This window comes from Myotis daubentonii, chromosome X (genome assembly GCF_963259705.1).
Source record: "Myotis daubentonii chromosome X, mMyoDau2.1, whole genome shotgun sequence".
NCBI classification, from domain to species: Eukaryota; Metazoa; Chordata; class Mammalia; order Chiroptera; family Vespertilionidae; genus Myotis; species Myotis daubentonii.
Genome location: NC_081861.1, coordinates 40,300,642 through 40,315,976, shown reverse-complemented (window position 1 = coordinate 40,315,976; position 15,335 = coordinate 40,300,642). Strand labels below are relative to the sequence as shown.

Here is a 15,335-nt window from a genome sequence, read left to right as displayed (position 1 = left end):
AATGGTTGAAAAGAATAAAAATAATTTATGACATGTGAAAATGAAATTCAGATGTGAATGTCAAATTTCAGTGTCTGTAAATGAAGTTTTATTGGCACACAGCCACACTCATCCTTTTACATACATATTATCTATGACTGCTTTTGTGCCATAGTAACAGTTGAATAGTTGCAGAGACCATCTGGCCTGCAAAGCCTAAAACATTTATCAGCTGGCCTTTTACAGAAAAAGTTTGCTGACCCGTGGCCTAGAGTAATGATTCTCAACATGGGCTATTTTGTCCTTCAGGAGACACTTGGCATTGATAGGAGACATTTTTGGTTGTCACAATTGGGAGTGGGGTAGGGTGCTACTGACATCTAGTGGGTAGGGATGCTGTTAAACATGCTACAATGAACAGGCCCCTACAGCAAAGAATCATCTGTCCTCAAATGTCAGTAGTGCTGAGGTTTAGAAAGGGTGCATTAGAGGGACCCAAGATACTTCTAGCAAAGGGGAAACGCCATCCTTTAATAAAGGGTACCGTTTATGGAACACCTGGGTCTTTAATTTACATGAGTTCATGTAGCCTTCATGATCATCCTGCAATGGAGTTGCTGATAGTCTCCTTTTGCAGGGAAGTTTTTAACACAATTTTCCCATAGCGCACACGTTAGCAAGGCTGTCTGGCTGCAGAGCCTGTATTTTTCCACACCTCAATGCCTGCAGCTACTCAGTGACGTCAGATGCTAGTGTTGTGTCACTCGGCTGCCCTCTAGTGTGCAAACTATGCAGACGCAGGCCAGTGTCGCTTCCTTCAGGCCTGGGCACCAAGAGGATATGGACCACTCTCCTGACTCCAGTATCTGGCCATCCAGGATACGGAGCCAGGGAAAGGAAACCCCACACTTGCAAGCATTTATGAAAACTGACCACGCTCCCTCTTGCCCACTTTAATGCTAGGAGTGGGGACTGAGGACAGGAGCTTTCCCTCCCTGGTGGATCCAAGACACAAAATACTGCTTGCTGTCTTTTGAGTCATAAAGAACAGCCATATGCATGAATTTTTGGGATGCTCCCATCACGGGATTAAATAGGAGAATCTTGTTCTGTAGGATCTGGCACTCCACTTCCTCCCTCTGTTATCATAGATGATAAGGAGCTCAACGGGTCAGATAAATATATGCTAATAAAGGAAAAGTAGAGGACTTCCTGTCTACCCCATCCCACCCCACTGTGGGAATTTCAAGCTCAAATAGAGGAAGGAGGGGGCACAGCAGCCCACCTAGGAAGGTTGCATATGGGCTTATGGTGCCTCCCTGAGCCCTTCAAATCATCCACTTGGAAGGCAGCCACCCACTCCTAAGGCAAACCATGATGGGTCGAATCATCTAATGGTTAAATATCAGATCACACAGCCATTGAGCATTTCTTTGAATTTTATTGAAAATTGACATGGACATTAGAAAGGTATCAAGCTAAACAGTGCTGGTTTTAGGATGTTTCTCCTGGCGAATGAAAGCCCCAGAGGGGCAGTGAATGGCCACACCGTTGAGCAAAAAGAACAAAGGAAAAGAAAGGAAAAACAAACACAGATTCTGGAAAACATGCAAAGAGGCTCTCTCAGGAGACACCGGACAGTGGGATGGTGATGGTTGTAGGGATATATGGGAAGGAGCACACTTACATGGTATTTTGATGCAAATTAAACCAACAAATTCAAGGCAGATTTATCAACATCAAAGCTCTCCAGCCAGATCCCAGGTTGAGCAGAAACCTCTCAGAACCCCAACTAGCCTTGGAAGGTTGAATGAATTAATTTTGCTCTCACTAAGCTTAACCCCCCTCCCATCTTTCCTTTCTCAACCGGTCAGTTAAATCCATGCTAATAAAGGAAAAGTAGAGGACTCTTCCTCTACTTTTGAATGTTAGTGGATCCATTTCCCCCTTGGCAGGGGTCTGCAGAAGGTCTGGGAATGCTGAAGAAGATACAAATGTCACTTGACTTTCTCTTCCATTCAGAAATGTTTACTAGTGGCTGTGGACAGTCAACCCACTGAACCGGAGAATTCGTGTTTAAAAAGAAAAACAAGAAACTCAAACGAAAACTTGTGAACAGCGCTTCCACACCCACAGCTGAGGTCTCCTGCCCCAGTCACTTACACTTGGGTGAGTCATCCTGCAGTTGTCTCTCTGAGGTTACACTTGGTCCATTCTCCAGCTCTGACGGTTCTTTTCCTGCCTTATTAGGCTAGGACAAGACACTTTCGTTTAAAATACCATGTAAGTCAGGAGAGAGCTTCTTGCCTGGACACAGGGACACATGAACACTTGCTGAGTGTGTAGTGTGTGTGTATGTTTGCGCACGCGCATGGAGGGAGAGGGAGTTGGTTGGTTTCGGGTTTGAGACAATGTGGAACCCTAACTCTTCTATAATGGCAGTCTTCTCCTTTAGACTTAGTGCAGCTGCTGAAGACAAGATTAAAAAAAGCTGGAGAGGGAGAGAGAAAGAGAAAGAAAACATGAAATTAGCCAAAGAAAAAGGATATTCAAAGTAAGACAAGGCGAGGGGAGGGGGCAGTGTGAGGTAGAACAGATTATACTTGCAGAAGACAGCTTAGAAATGGGGTCACTGACGGACCATCACCACCCGGAAATCTGCTGACAAGGCTTTAAGAACAACACACACCAGTTTAAAGCTTCTTGTTTTAATTAAAAAACAAGCACATATTAACAGCCACATGGGAATACCATATGATTAGAACAGGAAACAAAAACAAAAACAAAAGTGATCTGCACTGCAGCTAGGAAAAGCAAACTTCTTGGCTTAAGAAATGAGGTGTGTGCATGTGTGCGTGTGTGCACACGCACACTTGGGGATTTTTCAGGAGAGCCATTCCATTCCAGAATGGAAAAATAAAAGCACAGACCATTTTTAATGACTGGTTTTGTATCACCAGAAGTAAACAGAGTAGTTAGGGTATTTTTAAAAAACAGCAACAGCCTGGCCGGTGTGGCTCAATGGTTGAGCATCGACCTATGAACCAGGTGGTCACAGTTCGATTCCCGGTCAGGGCACATGCCTGGGTTGCCGGTGCGATTCAATTGTGCAGGAGGCAGCCGATCAATGATTCTCTCTCATCATTGATGTTTCTGTCTCTCTCTCCCTCTCCCTTCCTCTCTGAAATAAAAAATATATATATTTTAAAAGTAATAAAAAAAAACAAAAAAACAGCAACACTTTTACTAATTAGGAAGTTTTTTCACTGAAGGGGAAAAATCCTTTCTGTCTTACAGTGAGAAAACTACCATTAATCAATGTCACCCCAATCAATGCCATAAAACAAAAAAAAGAAAGAAAACTGTCCAATAAAGTACAATTTTAATTCTTTTCAAAGTGTTAATCGACTTCCTAAAGGCTTTATGATCACTCAGAGGTTAAATTTTCGTTTACTAAACTTTCTTGATTATGAGCATCATCTAGGGCACCAGGTAAACATATGCATGCCTAGGCCCCATTCCAGACTTCCAGGAAAGCTGACCAGCTAACAGGTACTGGTGACTGACCCCTTCTGCCAGCAGAAGCACTCCCTTCAGGAGTTGCTCTGGGGTCTTCAGCTTTGCCTGCCCCTACGTATCCATCCTTGAATATTTTTCTATGGGAAAAAAATCTCAAAGGCCCTCTAGGAGCAACTATGCAGTTTCTCTGAGCATCAAAATACCTGATCTCAGCCCTAGCTGGTTTGGCTCAGTGGATAGAGCCATTGGCCTGCAGACTGAAGGGTCCCACATTTGATTCCAGTCAAGGGCACACGCCTGGGTCGTGAGCTCAGTCCCAGGTGAGGGAGGGGGGCATGCAGGAGGCAGCCGATCAATGTTTTTCTCTCATCATTGATGTTTCTATCTCTCTCTTCCTTTCTCAAATCAATAAAAATATCTTTAAAAAAAAAAAGACCTCGTCTCCAGGAACATGAACAGATTGAAGCCCTTTGTGAAATGGATCTGGAGTCAGGAGACACTGAGTTTGGCCTGGCTCTACCAAGAAACAGCACTGGGACCTCTGGCAGGTCCATTCACTTCTATGGGGCCCGACCAGCGTGGCTCAGTGGTTGAGCATCAACCTATGAACCAGGAGGTCGTGGTTCCATTGCTGGTCGGGTTGCAGGCTCAATCCCAGTAGGGAGCGTGCAGGAGGCAGCTGATCAATAATTCTCTCTCATCATTGATGTTTCTATCTCTCTCTCCCTCTCCCTTCCTCTCTGAAATCAATAAAAATATATCTTTTTTAAAAAAGAAAAAAGTGGGTCATGTCTGTCTTGTGGACCAAAATTTCTCCCTTAATATGAAATTCCTGCCTAGGCTCTGAAGGTCTTTCAGACTGTATGGCTCTAAAACTTTTGAAGTTTTCAGAGCTCTTCAAGCCACAAGTACTTAATCTGTAAACAAATGCAAATGAGGAGGCTCTATTTGTGACAAAAATAATTACCCAGAGGGGATGGAAGCCAGTTGGTTGTTTTTAAGTTTGGGATTTGTGCAGAAGCATCTGTGAAACTGGACTGGAAACATCAAAGCTGCAAATAAGCCTTTCTCCAGAGGGCTTGACAGCCCTAACTTAGCATCTCTCTGAGCTACTGGCTGAGTATCCAAGTTCTTTTTTTTTTTTTTCAAACTGCTAAGCATAGAGTCTCCTAAAATGCTCCATGAGACTTGGATTTTTCAAGAAACTAGCTTAAGCTTTGGCAGCAACCCCTTTCTTTTTTGCCTGTGGCCACTAACAAATCAGTGACTCACCAAACAATACATATCAAAGCTGTACTCTTGCTTAACCAACAAGAAAAGGTAACGTGTGCATATGTTTGCTTTTCATTTTTTCTACTTTTTGCTTCCTCTTATCTATTATTAAAGATAGAAACCCTCTTCCCATGCTCAACTCTTCAAAAAACGGCCTGACTATTTGACATAGCCTTGATAGACTGTTTCCAAAGAAAGTAACAACAACAAAAATACCCTCAAAAATTTTTTTTAAAAAAATGAAGTCATGGTCAGTGCCAGTGACACTGGGAGGCAGAACTCAAAAAAAGAGGTGGTGCTTGAAGTGGAAGTACATGGTAGGGGCAGGGGACCCAGCTTCCTGGCACCGCGAAGGAAAGCTGTCAGTTAAAATAGGAACCTTGGCTTAAAAGGCTAAATGGAGTCCAGTCCAGCTGTAGCCGGGAATACTATTCAGTACACAGCCATAGATTACTGCAAAGGAAGGGCAGAGAAAGAGCGGGTTAGCCACAGAGTATTGCCAGCTCACCTCCAGCTCTCACTCTCGCCCTGGCTAAACACCAAAGGCCACTGTGCCTGACAGTGGAGCACTCTCTACTTTAAAGGGTTTCCCAAAGCCATGACCAGAATTAGGACTGGAATATTTATAAAATATCAAATCCTTAGACTGCAGATAAAATTAGGGACCTTCTGAGGATTAACACTTCTTTTCTCTTCTCCAGCTGAAAGATCCACGTCTTCTCATTGTGGGGGGTACATGCAAAATACAGATTAAAACTCATCACATTCACCAAACAGACAGGAAGACTCATCAAAGCAAAACTGAAAACATTGATTCTTTGACCACTCAGTTTGACAGCTTATGACAAGGGTTATTATACCTGCTACTGGCCCTGCCGTTGGGGAATGGCGTGGAGCCCTAAAGGAGATTACAGAGGCGATGCCCAGACCCCTCAGAATTCCTTAAGCCCATCATTCAAGACACTAGGCTGGCAATAATATGCAGGTTTATTTCCCCTTCTGCATCTGTGGGGTACTAGGAGTTATAGGGAGAGGACATTTATGCTATTTTCTTCAGCAGTCATTTTTGGGGGAGGGGGTATGGGGGACTTGGTGTAAACTTATTCTGGATTTTTAACACAGCTTGAGTACAGTCACCTTGAGTGAATCAAAACTGGAAAGGGCTGGGAGGCCAAAAGGAAAAGGCATCAAAGGATCTCCTTCTGGAGCCCTCTGAGAAGGAACTGTGGCTGTGCTGGGAGGTGGCGAGTGCTCAGGGAAGCCCAATGACTAGGGGCCAAGGGGGAAAGCCTTGTTGACTGGTGCTTACCCAGTCACGGTGGATGAAAATACCTCGGGGAAGCGAGCAGCCATCAGAGTTCGAACAGGGGAACTGGCGGTGGAGAGTAGCAGATAGGACCCCTGAACAAGTTACACTCTGGCAAACTTGGAGATGGGGAGTGGCTGGCTGGGAACACTAGGAGGGGAAGCGGGATGCACGATGCATCTTTAAACCACAGAACTGCTGGCTTCTTAACCAGAGGCCAGACACCATCCTCAGACTCTCAGGCTTCTATAAACTTTGGCAGGAAGAGAGGAGAGGGCACGGGTTGTGTGCCCCCAGTCGTGTTAGGGGTAAAGATAGGGAGGCCCAGCTCTGTTGTGCAGGAAAAGAGCATCTACAGGAAGCCCAAACTGAAAATGAAAAGAGAAGGTAGGTTAATGAATGGGTGGATTAATGTACCCCAAACAAAGGTTAGAAGAAAACTGTTTGTCATGATGACTAGTAGACAAATTAGAATATATAGCTATGTTAGATGGTTTTAAGGTTCTATATTGCATTGGCTCCTGGGAACATGCTTTCTCGCCCGTACACCCACACACACACCTCTGAGTGGCAGCAGTAGTGGTATTAGCTAGCAAAATAATTACCAAGAGTCTCAAGAAGACATTCTCTCTCTTCTTAATTACTAGGTCCTGACTAATGCCCCACACCCAGACACCTTGTGCAGGAATACCTTCAGCAAATGTCCAGGTGGCCTCAGGCCCCTGCATAGAGCACCAGGCTCTCAGCTATTAATTGCCTTGTCCCATAGGGAAAGCAGAGGAGGTTGAGGTTTCACCTCAGGTAGCCTTTGGAGCAGTCCCAGTCAGCTAAGTGGTGCCCTGGGACAAGAGCTGTTTGAGAAGTGTCTGGTGTAGACCACAGTTATCTGAAAAACTGAACTACGGAAATCCATTATTGGTTTGTGTTCACATAGCACTTTGACCTTTTTTTTTTTTCATTTAAACTTCATCCTTGTGACATAATCATGGCAAGTAATATCCATCCCCATTTGACATATGAGGAGACTGAGACACAGGGAAATCAACTGTCTTGCCCAGATCACAAAGAAAAAGATGCAGCCAGAATCAGAGTCTGAAACCCTTGGCTGTTTAATCACACCACAGTGTCCCTGAGAATGCCTTGGCTGTGGATCTAAGCCCCTGTTTTTTATCTGACGAATACATTTATTCCATTAAATAAAGACTATTAGATATTTGGGAGGGATAGTTAAAAGCATTTGCATACATGAGTATGTACAGTCACTACTTCCTCAGAGTGAATACATCCAAACACCTCAACACCACACACACACACACACACACACACACACACACACACACAGGAATAGCAATATACACCAAGAATTAGGAGTTCTACATTCTTATATAGTTTTTTCAAATATTTTAAAAATTGATTTCAGGGAGGAAGGGAGAGGGAGAGATAGATAGAAACATCAATGATGAGAATCATTGATCGGCTGCCTCCTGCACGCCCCCAACTGGCGGTTGAGCCCACAACCCAAGCATGTGTCTTGAATGGGAATTGAACTATGACCTCCTGGTTCATAGGTCGATGCTCAAACACTGAGCCATGCTGGCCGGGCAGGAGTTCTACATTCTTGTTCCAGTTCTGCCACTAACTCACTGTGTGATCCTTGGTCAAGTCTATTAAATTCCCTGCTCCTCCATGTACTCATTTTGTCAACGGAAGATTATTCCTTCTGTACCACATGACTGTTGTAAGGCGAAAATGAGATATCATGTGGAAAAGCACTTTGAAAAGTATTAGAATGTTATATGAATGCTCCTTTCTTATTTTATCCTTTGCCTAATTCCTAGGGGAAGGGAAACCTAAACTACGCAGCAACAGCCTATTTTCTGCTTCACAGGAAGGCCGACATATTTGGATACACGTACACTCTTCCCTCTACTGTGTACCCCCAAGAGTCAAGGGTCAGTAACCATTCAGATATAGTATCACAACTGTGTACAGGTCACAGGAGTTATTTTCTATTACAGTTTCCAACTGTACCATTTCCAGCTACAAGTAGTGCCTCAAGAAATTTCAAGATCAGTGAGGAACAGTAAGCCTCACTCATTAATGAGAGGTAGACTTTGTAATCCACCCCATGAATGAGGGCTCTGGGAAGGGGACAGGCTGCCTTTGCTGCTTTCAGATCCCAGGGAGTCAAGACCTCTCTCCCCTATTTGGTTTGGAACTGCTTTTATGGTCTTCTGGGGAGAAGCCTGCCAGAAAGAAACAACCTACTTGGGTTGAGGTTGGCTGTTCCCGCTGTTTGCTAAATTGCCTCTCACCTATAAAGTAAGGCTTTAATTATAGTTTTGCCAGAATTCATTTTAGTAATGGCCACTAACAATGGTTCACTCAGGGAAACCTGAACCAAACTGTGTTAAACCACATTAATTCAGTTCCATTAACTGAAAGCTAATTTACCAGAATACATATTTTCTACTGTCCACATTGACAATGGGGAACAAAGAAGATACATGTGAACTGAGCTTCTACAGGTGTCAGACCCTTTGCAAGGCACTGGGACCACAGCAGAGGACAGATACTCTAGGACAGTGGTTCTCAACCTTGGCTGCACATTAGAATCACCTGGGAATCTTTTTAAAATCCTGATTTCTGGGCCTCATCCTCCGGAAATGCTGTTTCTTTGTTACTAATGTTGTGGCCTCACCCCATAACAAAGAAACAGAACTTCTGGAGGATGAGGCCCAGAAATCAGGATTTGAAAAAGATTCCCAGGTGATTCTAATGTGCAGCCAAGGTTGAGAACCACTGCTCTAGCATGTGATAGTCTTCCTTAATGGAAACCTGCTGTTTAATTCCAGTCAACTAACAGGGGCTCTAAAGACTTGCCCTTAAGCCAGACAATAAATCTTTTCATTGTTCTTTTAGGGTTGTTTCCTTTGGCCCAATTTCATGGGGCTTATGTTTCAGAAACCTCAATGGACTTCCTCTTTGGAACTTGCTTGAAAATAGGATGTTTTGCCAGCTGCTCAAAGTCCCCAGTGCAATAGCTGTAGCACTATTTGGTGATGAATGGCAGGCTCTCCATTTAAATTATACACTGGTTTGGCTCAGTGGATAGAGCTTTGGCTTGCGGATTGAAGGGTCCCAGGTTCAATTCTGATCAAGGGCACATGCCTGGGTTGCGGGCTCAATCCCCAGTGTGGGGCGTGCAGGAGGCCGCCAATCAATGATTCTCTCTCATTGATGTTTCTACCTCTTCCTCTCCCTTACTCTCTGAAATCAATAAAAAATATTTTTTAAAAATCATAAACTACATTGCTGAGTAGGGAGAAGCCCTCTCAATATTTTATATTCCCTCCCTGATTCAAACAAACCAAATGTAAAGGCATTTATGAGACAACTGGGGTATTTTGAACACGGACTAGGAATTTTATGTTAATGATTTGTTAATTTTGTAGGTATGTTAACAGTGATATTGTGGTTATGATTTTTTTAAAAGAGTCATTATCTCTTAAAGATACATGCTAATGTATTTGCAGATGAAATAATGTGGGTTTTGCTTTATAATAATCCATCAGGTTTGGGATAATAGATGAAACAGGATTGGCCCTGTGTTGACAGTTGTTTGGGGGGCGGGTTGTGGGTACCTGGGCCTGCACTGTGCTATCCTCCCTCTTCTTTTGTGCCTGTTTGAAAGTTTCTATGGTAAAGTTTAAAAATAGTAATGAGCTTAATATGGTTAAATTAACCATATTCATTTTCCCTCCCTACTACCTGAGTCTAGTACAGACAGAAGGTGCTTAATCATTGTTATAATCAACCTATAAATTACATGACGCCAGGGACTGCTTTATCCTTTTCTGTAGATACAGCCCGCAGCCCTTAGGAACCCATCTTATCAAAGGTAAGTGTTCGTGAAGCTGGTACTTGTAGAATTAAATGTAAGGAATTTTTCTATAGTATCTGATAGCGCTTCAGTTTCTTCACTTTCATTATGGTTTTGGGGGGTTACATAGCCAAAGGAAATTTGAGAATTTGAACCCTTTGGATGAAAAATAGACACCAGCCTGGCTGGTGTTGCTGAATGGTTAAGCATTGACCTAGGAACCAGGAGGTCACGGTTTGATTCCCAGTCAGGGCACATACCTGGTTGTGGGCTCCATCCCCATTGTGGGGCATGCAGGAGGCAACTGATTCTCTCTCTCCCTCTCCCTTCCTCTCTGAAGTATATATAAAATAGCCACCAGAGGGAAACAGAGAAGCAAGTTTCCATTAGTTTGGAACATTCCCAACCTGGGGTCAATGCCACTGTGACAATTGCAGGACAGGGCTGCCGAACCCAGCAGTTTCCCTCCTTACTACAGCCTAGTTAATTTTGAAACTAATCATTAAGGCTTTTTAAGAAAAAAAAAATGGCCAAAACTGAACCTCAAATATTAACCCACTTATGCTACCCAGCTGTTCTGGCAGCAGAAGTCTGAAAATACCCGGCTTTTAATCAGGCAGGCAAGCACTGCACCTGTACACTTGAAACCACACCAGACTACTTAACATTCTAACTCACAAGAGGAAACCAGCTAGGACAATGAAGCAGCTTCTTTTGTGATGCGATATGTGTTTGGGGGGGGGGGGATTTGGGGAGATGTGTTCTAGGAGCCACTGCCAGTTCTATTTAGAGTTAATAAAGCTTACCAGGACCCTGGGTCTCATGCAGCATGCAGCAAACAGCAGAGTTAACTGTAAAATAGTTAAGAGCTGATGAAGATGGAGTGAGCTTGAAGGAGAAATCAAATATTATGAGTTCACACCAATAATGAAGAGTTAGAGGTCAAAGGAGATTAGGAGGAGTAGGAGGGGAGGGTGGGATGGGGGTTGGTACTCTTTCTTAACCTCTTTAAAAGGGCAGCCAATGGAAATTTTAAATATGTGACTCTGTTATATTCAATCACCATCTCTCCAGAAGAAATGCTTATCATCATCACTTCTACCCTCATACCCCACTACCGCCATCATCACTATGGACCAGAGGGACACAGGTGCCATGATGGGTCTTCCAGAAGTTAGCTGACTGTAAGGAATTATATAAGAAGCCCAGGCCTGTGGCCACCTACACATCTGGAAGTAAGAAAGAGGACAGTCTATTTGTTCAGGTTTCCACTCACTCAGAATAGTAAAAGGGTACCTCCACCAACCCCAAATATTCCTACAGCCTGTAGAAAGGGTCTTCTGCCTGGAGTTGGGGGGATGTCAAGTAATTTGAGGCAACTGGGGGGAAAACTGGTCTGGAATAAACTTCTACTAACACCGGAATACAGAATATTTAGAGCTTAGTGTCTGTCAGTGGGGTCCAAACAAATGAATCTAATTCCTACAAGCAGGCTGTGCAACTACCCCAGGGATTGAGTTAACAAATACCACAGGGCTATGAAGGCAGCAGGTTAGAGCTGGAAGACAAATTTAGACCTTTCTGATCTTAAAAATAGGAATTCATGCCTGCTGGTGCAACTGATATGCCGTGACTGATCAGTTAATATGCAGTGTTTCCAAAGAGGCTTCTTTTCTGGCTAGTTGAACTTTATCCACTAAGTAATACCAAAAAGAGTTCATTAGTCAGTGAATTTGACATACAGTGTTATGGTTCACTAATAAAAATCTTTAGACTAATTGGTGAAAATGTTCAAATTATATTAAGAATAATGAATAATCAACCTGGAAAACTGAGTGTCTTCAAATATATTTTAATACTGTACAAAAATTACAGTTTTATTCCTAAGTGATGAGCCAGGCACCGAGGAAAGGAAGATGTTTCCTCCTGGCAAATATCCAATAGTTGAGTCCTGGCCAATGTGGCTCAGTTGGTTGGAGCATCGTCCCATGTGCCAAAACGGTTACAGGTTCGATTCCCAGTCAGGGCACATACCCAAGTTGTGGGTTCATTTTCTGGCCCGGGCATGTACAAGAGGCAACTGATTGATGTTTCTCCCTCACATCTATGTTTCTCTCTCCCTCTCCCTTCCTCTCACTCTAAAAAAAAAAAATCAATAAAATTATACTTTGTAAAAAAAAAAAAATCCAATAGTTGAACCAGGAACAAGTGGCTAAAAACAGAGGGCAACGGCCATGGACATCTTTCAGATCCTCAGGCCTCTTTAATAAGGACATTGCCTAACCAGGGGTTCCCTAGTCACACTGCACAAATAACTTCAGAGCCCAAGGGACCACTGGGGTTTTTCCTGCTGTTGTATAGGTCCTGTCAGAAAGGCTTTTCTCTTCTCTGGTTCTGGGATGAGGAATGGGTTGGGTCAGGATAATTGGCCCACATGGTAACCAAGAGCCCATGCTATCCTGCCTTACAAAATACCAGAGGAGAGAGATAGATTGTAAAATCATTCCCCAGGTTGAGGATGGGGCACCTAGAATATACTAACATCTAAAGGCTCCCCACCAAGTTCTTAGTTGTACCCCAGGCCAGGAACAGCTAAGCAGTTAACAGGATGGACAGCAAAGGGGTGAGAAATCAGAACGGGGCTACAGCCTTCAGCAACAGCAGTTAAACTCTGCTGGCTGCAGCTAGTGAGAACTGAGGCAGAGAGAGGGTTGGCCTGCAGGCACGGAGAGTTCACCTCAGGTATGGGGCAAGCGAGTGAGTGAGCACGCCTGGGAGCCCAATTGGTTCCAACCTCTCAGACTCTCTCTCCCACTATCCTCTATCTACCCTCCTTTTTATCTCTTTCTTACAACTTTGCAGTGTTCATTGTTTCCACCCTTCTTCTTTCTACTCTCTCACATTCCTTTTGCTTTTCCTCTCTTTTCCTTCCCTCTCCTCCTACCTGACTTTGCAGGACTTTCCTAAGAAGGCCAAACAGAGGGGGCTGGGCTTCTGGGACCTACTCTCAATTGCCCAAATCCAGGAAATCCGAAAATTGCGTGGGAACACGGAAACCAGTTATAGGCACCCAAACTGGTCTGACAGCCCACAGCTCACCTCTCTCTGCTCCCCATCCGTCAGACCCCTCAGCCTCCAGGTCCCGCCCTGAGGAGCAGAGAGAAACCACCACCCCAGAGCAACCTCCCACTTACTTTTTCTTCTCTTTGTCCCTTTTCAGAGTCTGTGAGCCTCCAGCCTGGGAGCCCTGGGACTGGAGCAGCTCGGCTGCGGACTTTCTCTGTTTGAAAGCGTTCACTTCATCATCCAGGGATTTCTTCTTATCCTCCAGCTTCTTCTTCTCATCCTGGTGTAGTTTCTTGAGACGGTCAAACTTCTCATGCAGCTGGCAAGAAAGCACAGGGAGTTTGGGGGGAGTCCCCTGTCAGCAGCTTCCAACTGAGCTGAGGCCAGGGCGGCAGTAGACTGGCAGGGTTACAACCCTGCAGGAGCCCTGGACCTCAGGAGACATTTCTGCTAGAGACAGCTATGATGGCACCAAAGATCTCCATGTTCTGGATAGTCCCCTTCCCCTGCCGTTTTACCTCCAAATTTCTGCTCCTGAATATGATCAGGGGACTGTGCATTCTGCTTAATCGAACATTTTATTTAAAAGAGTCACCACACATGGTTAGTAATAATTCTATCCTATATAATAAAAGCTTAATATGCTAAGTGTTCGACCGTCCGACCAGTCGCTATGACGTGCACTGACCACCAGGGGGCAGACGCTCCAACCAGTAGGTTAGCTTGTTGCTGGGGTCCGGCCGATCGGGACTGGGCGAAATCGACATGCCTGGAGCCCTCCTGCAGTCCCTCCCCAGCCCAGTCGTGCACCGGTGGGGTCCCTCGGCCTGGCCTGTGCCCTCTCACAATCCGGAACCCCTCAGGGTATGTCAGAGAGCCGGTTTCAGCCTTATCCCCTCAGGCCAGGCTGGGGGACCCCACCAGTGATCCGTGCACTGGGCCTCTAGTATCAGTTATAATAGTATAACATTTATTGAGTGCTTATTGTAGGCCAGGCACTGACTTTTTTAAGCACTTTATATGTATTAACTCATTTAATCATCACAACATTCCTATGAGGTAAGTTCTGTTATTATTTGCATTTGATGTGGTGACAGAAGTTAAGACATTTGCCCAACCAAGGTCCATCCATTCTATAGAGGATTATAGAGTGAGGTCTCCCAACATGTTAGGAGTCCTGCCGTTTTTTATCCCCTCCAGTCAGGGAGGATCACCATGGAGCACAGAGCAAACTGAAGCAATGCCAAAGTTGTTCAAAGGAAGTACTTGGCCCTAGCCAGTTTGGCTCAGTGGCTAGAGCGTTGGCCTGTGGACTGAAAAGTCCCGGGTTCGATTCCAGTCAAGGGCATGTACCTAGGTTGCAGGTTCAATCCCTGGCCCTGGTCAGGGCAATTGCGGGGAGGCAACCAATCGATGTGTCTCACATCGATGTTTCTCTCTCTGTGTCTCTCCCCTTCCCTTCTACTTTCTCTAAAACTCAATGGAAAAATATACTCAGGTGAGGATTAACCAAAAAAACAACAACAAAGGAAGTACTTGTTCTTGGACATGAAAGCAGATTTTTTTAAGTTTTATAACATGGCATGAGTGTGGAGACCTCAGCCTTGACCAAGGAGAGGCTTAACTAGCCCTGAATAGAGCCAGAGACCAGTAAGAATATTCTGGCATGCTGTTGTGGTCAGTGGATCAAGAGGTAGAAGTGGGGCCCTGCCACTGTGGCTCAGTAGTTGTGTTCACCCAGTGAACCAGGAGGTCATGGTTCAATTCCGGGTTAGGGGACATGCCTGCATTGCAGGCTCGATCCCTGGTAGGGGGCGTGCAGGAGGCAGCTGATCAATGACTCTCTCTCATCATTGGTGTTTCTACCTCTCCCTTCCTCTCTGAAATCAATAAAACTATATATTTACAAAATAGGTAGAAGTGGTATGTGATACTACCCTGAATAGTAGAGCAGACCAAGCATAATTTCACTTTCTTTTGAGGATTCAGATGTTGGGATTCTGTAGCACTTGCACCACACCATGAAGAAGGTATTTGGGACTGTCACTTGGTAAGGGATGGTGGATGACAGATTCACAGGGTACACCAGCTTTTATTAGTCATTTGGGGTAGGGGGATAGTAGCTCTGCCAGTCAGTCAGTTGCTTTAACTTGGCTTTTGTCCATTGGCTTTTCATTCATTTCTCTTTGAGGTTCCCTTACCCCTCCTCCTAAAAGTACTGGGTGATATTTTTCTTTTGAAAAGTGAAATTGAAGTAAAGCCAACAGCCTTGTCCTGGGTTTTGGTGATAACCCTAGAGAGTCACAGCAG

General features: G+C 44.5%; 1 protein-coding gene across 8 annotated transcripts in view; it reads right to left on the bottom strand.

Annotated features, from left to right (window-relative positions):
• Positions 1-1,400: 1,400 nt before the first annotated feature.
• SEPTIN6 (septin 6) overlaps positions 1,401-15,335 on the bottom strand; it is a 75,345-nt gene continuing 61,410 nt past the window's right edge. For 2 of the 8 annotated variants that reach the window (XM_059680175.1, XM_059680168.1), the window contains exons 9-10: positions 13,154-13,344; positions 4,068-5,486 (exon numbers count right to left, since the gene is read on the bottom strand). In XM_059680175.1, coding sequence (XP_059536158.1) covers positions 5,447-5,486; positions 13,154-13,344 — 231 coding nt within the window. In that variant the 3' untranslated portion in view covers positions 4,068-5,446. Of the gene's footprint in view, positions 2,471-4,067; positions 5,487-5,739; positions 6,445-10,765; positions 10,811-13,153; positions 13,345-15,335 lie in introns of those variants that run through there. The other 6 variants (XM_059680173.1, XM_059680174.1, XM_059680172.1 and 3 more) reach the window with 6 other exon arrangements.